This window comes from Carassius carassius, chromosome 31 (genome assembly GCF_963082965.1).
Source record: "Carassius carassius chromosome 31, fCarCar2.1, whole genome shotgun sequence".
NCBI classification, from domain to species: Eukaryota; Metazoa; Chordata; class Actinopteri; order Cypriniformes; family Cyprinidae; genus Carassius; species Carassius carassius.
The window spans coordinates 19432280-19435997 of record NC_081785.1 but is presented as its reverse complement, the minus strand read 5'-3'; the positions used below and the strand labels follow the sequence as shown (position 1 = coordinate 19435997).

The 3718-nt window shown below is 46.2% G+C and overlaps 1 protein-coding gene across 1 annotated transcript; it reads right to left on the bottom strand.

Moving 5' to 3' along the window:
* Positions 1 to 1389: 1389 nt before the first annotated feature.
* Positions 1390 to 3225, bottom strand: LOC132111937 (zinc finger BED domain-containing protein 5-like). The gene has a single exon (XM_059519545.1). It carries the CDS (start codon positions 3223 to 3225, stop codon positions 1390 to 1392), a length of 1836 nt encoding a protein of 611 aa, XP_059375528.1.
* Between the last annotated feature and the right edge of the window lie 493 nt (positions 3226 to 3718).

Here is a 3718-nt window from a genome sequence, read left to right as displayed (position 1 = left end):
TTTTTGTTGCTCTGAGCAGCTCCTGGTCTGTTTGGGGGTCAGCAGAGAGGAAACGCTGTCTCCAAGAAGAGGCTGGCCCACTGGATAGTGGATGCCATCGCCTTGGCGTACCATTCTCATGGTGAGCCATGCCCGCTGGGGGTGAGGTGTTGCCTCCTCCTATGCGCTGACTCCTCTCTGGCAGACATCTGTCGAGCTGCTTGCTGGGCGATACCTAACACCTTCGCGAGGTTTTACAACCTTTTTGTAGAGCCAGTTTCTTACTTTGTGTTGGATAACAGGTATTTGGCAAGAAGAACTGGCTCATTGTCATGCTTGCTGCGCCCTTCCCCCACACACGGGGATGCGAGGACCTTTTTTCTCCCAGTAGAGTTCCCCGGTTGGCGTACCCTGGTTGAGCATCCTCCAGCACCCTCTGCAGTCAGACTTGGTGGAGCAGTCTGTCGCCAGGCCCAGTACTGGTGTTACTATGCCCGGAGTCCCGGTCAGCCCCTGTACATGGCTAGGTGCCTATATGGCTTGATTCCCTACTGGTAATCCCATATGTGTATTCTTCCACGGTATGGCTTCCCTCTTGGTAAACCCGTATCTACCCTTGACAGACCTGCTCTGTCAGTCTCTTCTGGCAGCTGTTCCATCGCTACTCTATGGTAGGACCTGGCTCAGAGACCCATTCCATATGTAGTACTGCCCCCTGGGTATATCAGTATTTCCACGTCACCGCCCTATGGGTAGGATGTGCTCTCAGTAGCAACCTTTTTCCTAGGCTCACTTCCCCATCGTTTTGCCAAGCTGAAAAAACAAATAGATTTGAAGCAATCTTTCACTGAAGGTTGAAATCCCTTCCAAAAACTTTTGTGGACGGAACAGCAGCATGGCCTTCTCCAGCAGCGATGTACTTACCCTTTTGGTCATCTTCAGTACCAAGGTCAGTGAATCTGCACTTGAGCTTTGGGAAGGTTATGATCTTAACATTTAACATGTTAACATTTAATCATTTAGCACAGTGGTTCCCAAACTTTTTCTGCAGGGCCCCCCTTTCTGAAGATAAGAATATTTTCGAGCCCCCCCACACTGACACAAACATACAAATCCTTTGTTTCTAAACTCCACTGGACTTTACTTAACATTGTAAGTCATACAAAATGGCAACTTCTTCCTGAACAAAAAAAAAAAAAAAAAAAAGACAAATCACCTTCACAATTATTAAAAGTGACACTGCATCATGTATCATATAATTTTACCATGTAATGGTGTTCATGGCTTTCAACACATCTTCTTATAAACTCCATTCCTGCATGAAAGTGGCCTTTTACACTTTACCAGCTCTCTGAAGAAAATCCTGAACATTTAACTCTGCAAAAACTGCACCTTAATGTCCACATCTTTTCAGTGACTGGTGTGGGCTTGCTTCATGCTGCAGATCTTCTCAAATTGGGGTTGCAGCTGTGAGACTGCTACTCTTAGTTCATTTTCAATGTCCAGCTTTGATCTGTATTTAGTCTTGATGGAGGCCACAGCAGAAAAACCTATCTCACATAGGTAAGACGTGGCAAATGGAAGGAGTGTGGCCAGAGCTCTTTTACCTAGCAGTGGGAAATCTTTCTCCACTCCAATCCAAAATGCAGCTAGTGTCTTAGACTTAAACTCAAGCCTCATTGTTGAATCAGAGGTGACATCAATGAACTGTTCATTCTCTGTAGTGCTGAATTCAACAGGTGGTGTTGCACTGAAGGGGTCTCGGATCCAGTCATATTGTGTAGGATCCTGCACTGGGAAGTACCTCTGGAAATGCTTTTGGAGGGCAGAGATGTGAGCTTTCATGCATGGGATCACTGTGTTCTGCAGCTTGTTGACCTCAATGAATGACTTCAGGTTCTCAAACGAGTCTATATTTCCCTCTGTAACTCGCTGCTCCCACATCTCAAGCTTTCTTGTGAATGATGTGATTTTATCTGCCAGATGTGGAAGGTGTGTGTTGCTGCCCTGCATCTGCAGATTTAGCTCATTGAGTTTTTGAAATATGTCAGTGAGGTACGCAAGTTTCATGAGGAACTTGTTGTTGTTAAACTTGTGGGCAAGTTCATTTTCCTCCTCCTCCAAAAAGATGCGGATCTCATCCCGCAGTTCAAAGACCCTGGATAAAACCTTCCCACGTGACAGCCATCGGGACTCGCTGTGAAACAGAACAGCTGTGTGGTCGGAGCCCATTTCCTCACACAGTGCAGAGAAAATACGTGCTTTGACAGGTCGTGTTTTAATGTAGTTCACTGTAGTGATGACATCCGTCATAACATCGTGCAGGTCGGGACTCAGCTGTTTAGACGCCAGCGCCTCTCGGTGTATCATACAGTGTGTCCACTGCACGTTAGGGGAGATGCGCTTGATGAGCGCTTGCAGCCCCCCTCTTCTCCCAGCCATGGCCTGAGCCCCGTCTGTGCAGATCCCCACACAGTCCTCCCATTTCAGATCGGCCTCTCTCAAGTAAGTGTCAATTATTTTAAACAGTTCGTCTGCAGTGGCTCTGCTCGTCACTTGTTTGCAGAAAAGCAAATCCTCCCTCAAATCATCGGCATCAATGAATCTGACGTATGTTATCAATAAGCAGTCTTTATTACTGTCAGTCGCCTCATCCATCTGCAGAGTAAAGCGTCGGTCCCGTATCTTGTCATTTAGCTGCTCTTCTATGTCTTTTGACATATCATAAATACGCCTTGAGATAGTATTGTTTGAGAGAGGAATGGCCTTTAGCTTGCTGGCAGTGGCTTCGTTGATCATAGTTGAGACCATGTCGATCGCAGAGGGAAGTATTAATTCCTCGGCTATAGTGTGTGGCTTTTTACACTGAGCAACTCTGTAGGCAACTTTGTAGGATGCGAGTTGAGCATTTGCAGGCAGGGATGCTGCTTTAGTAAAGCGACTCTGCTGTGCGCGACACTGTGTGAGTTTTTTTCTGAAGAACTCCACCGGCTTGTCTTTGTGCTCGGGATGTGTTGTCTCCAAGTGGGGTTTTAATTTGTTCGGCTTCAGACTGTCGCAAGCTAGTATTTTTAGACACACAACACACTGTGGTCTTTCCTCCTTACCCACTGTTGTGCTGGTGAAGCCGAGTGCGAGATATGCCTCGTCATATTTTCTTGTCTTTGCTTTTGAAGTTGCTACATTTGGTGAAGATTCATCATCTGGTTTGCGTTTAGCTGGGAGCGCTGTCACAAACTTGTCCATGCTGTTATGCTAGCATTGTAACTAACCCGGGAAGCCGTAGCCGTGCCGCGCCCCCCCTGCAATACCTCCCCAGTTTGGGAACCACTGATTTAGCAGACGCTTTTATCCAAAGCGACTTACAAATGAGAACAATAGAAGCAATCAGACCAACAAGAGAACAACAGTAGTATAACAGTATAAGTGCCATGAAAAGATTCAAACACAACTATTTTAAAGGTAAACACATTTATTGATTTTCAAGAAAGCAACACAATTTATTAAGAGACACAGGGTGTGAAATACTTGAATTGGATTATAAAGATTGGAAAACGTCTCCGGTTACTATCGTAACCTCCGTTCCCTGAGAGGCGGGAACGAGACATTACGTCAGCTAAGACGTATATGGGAACTCCTCCCTTCTCCCACTTTTGCTGAAATCTTATTGGCTAACGCCAGCTTGGGGCAGCTGGCCAATTGACGCGAAGCATGCAAATACTGACAGGATCGCGGACAG

Excerpts from the sequence above, each read along its gene's own strand:
- LOC132111937 (XM_059519545.1), bottom strand. The coding sequence starts at position 3,225 with ATGGACAAGTTTGTGACAGCGCTCCCAGCTAAACGCAAACCAGATGAT.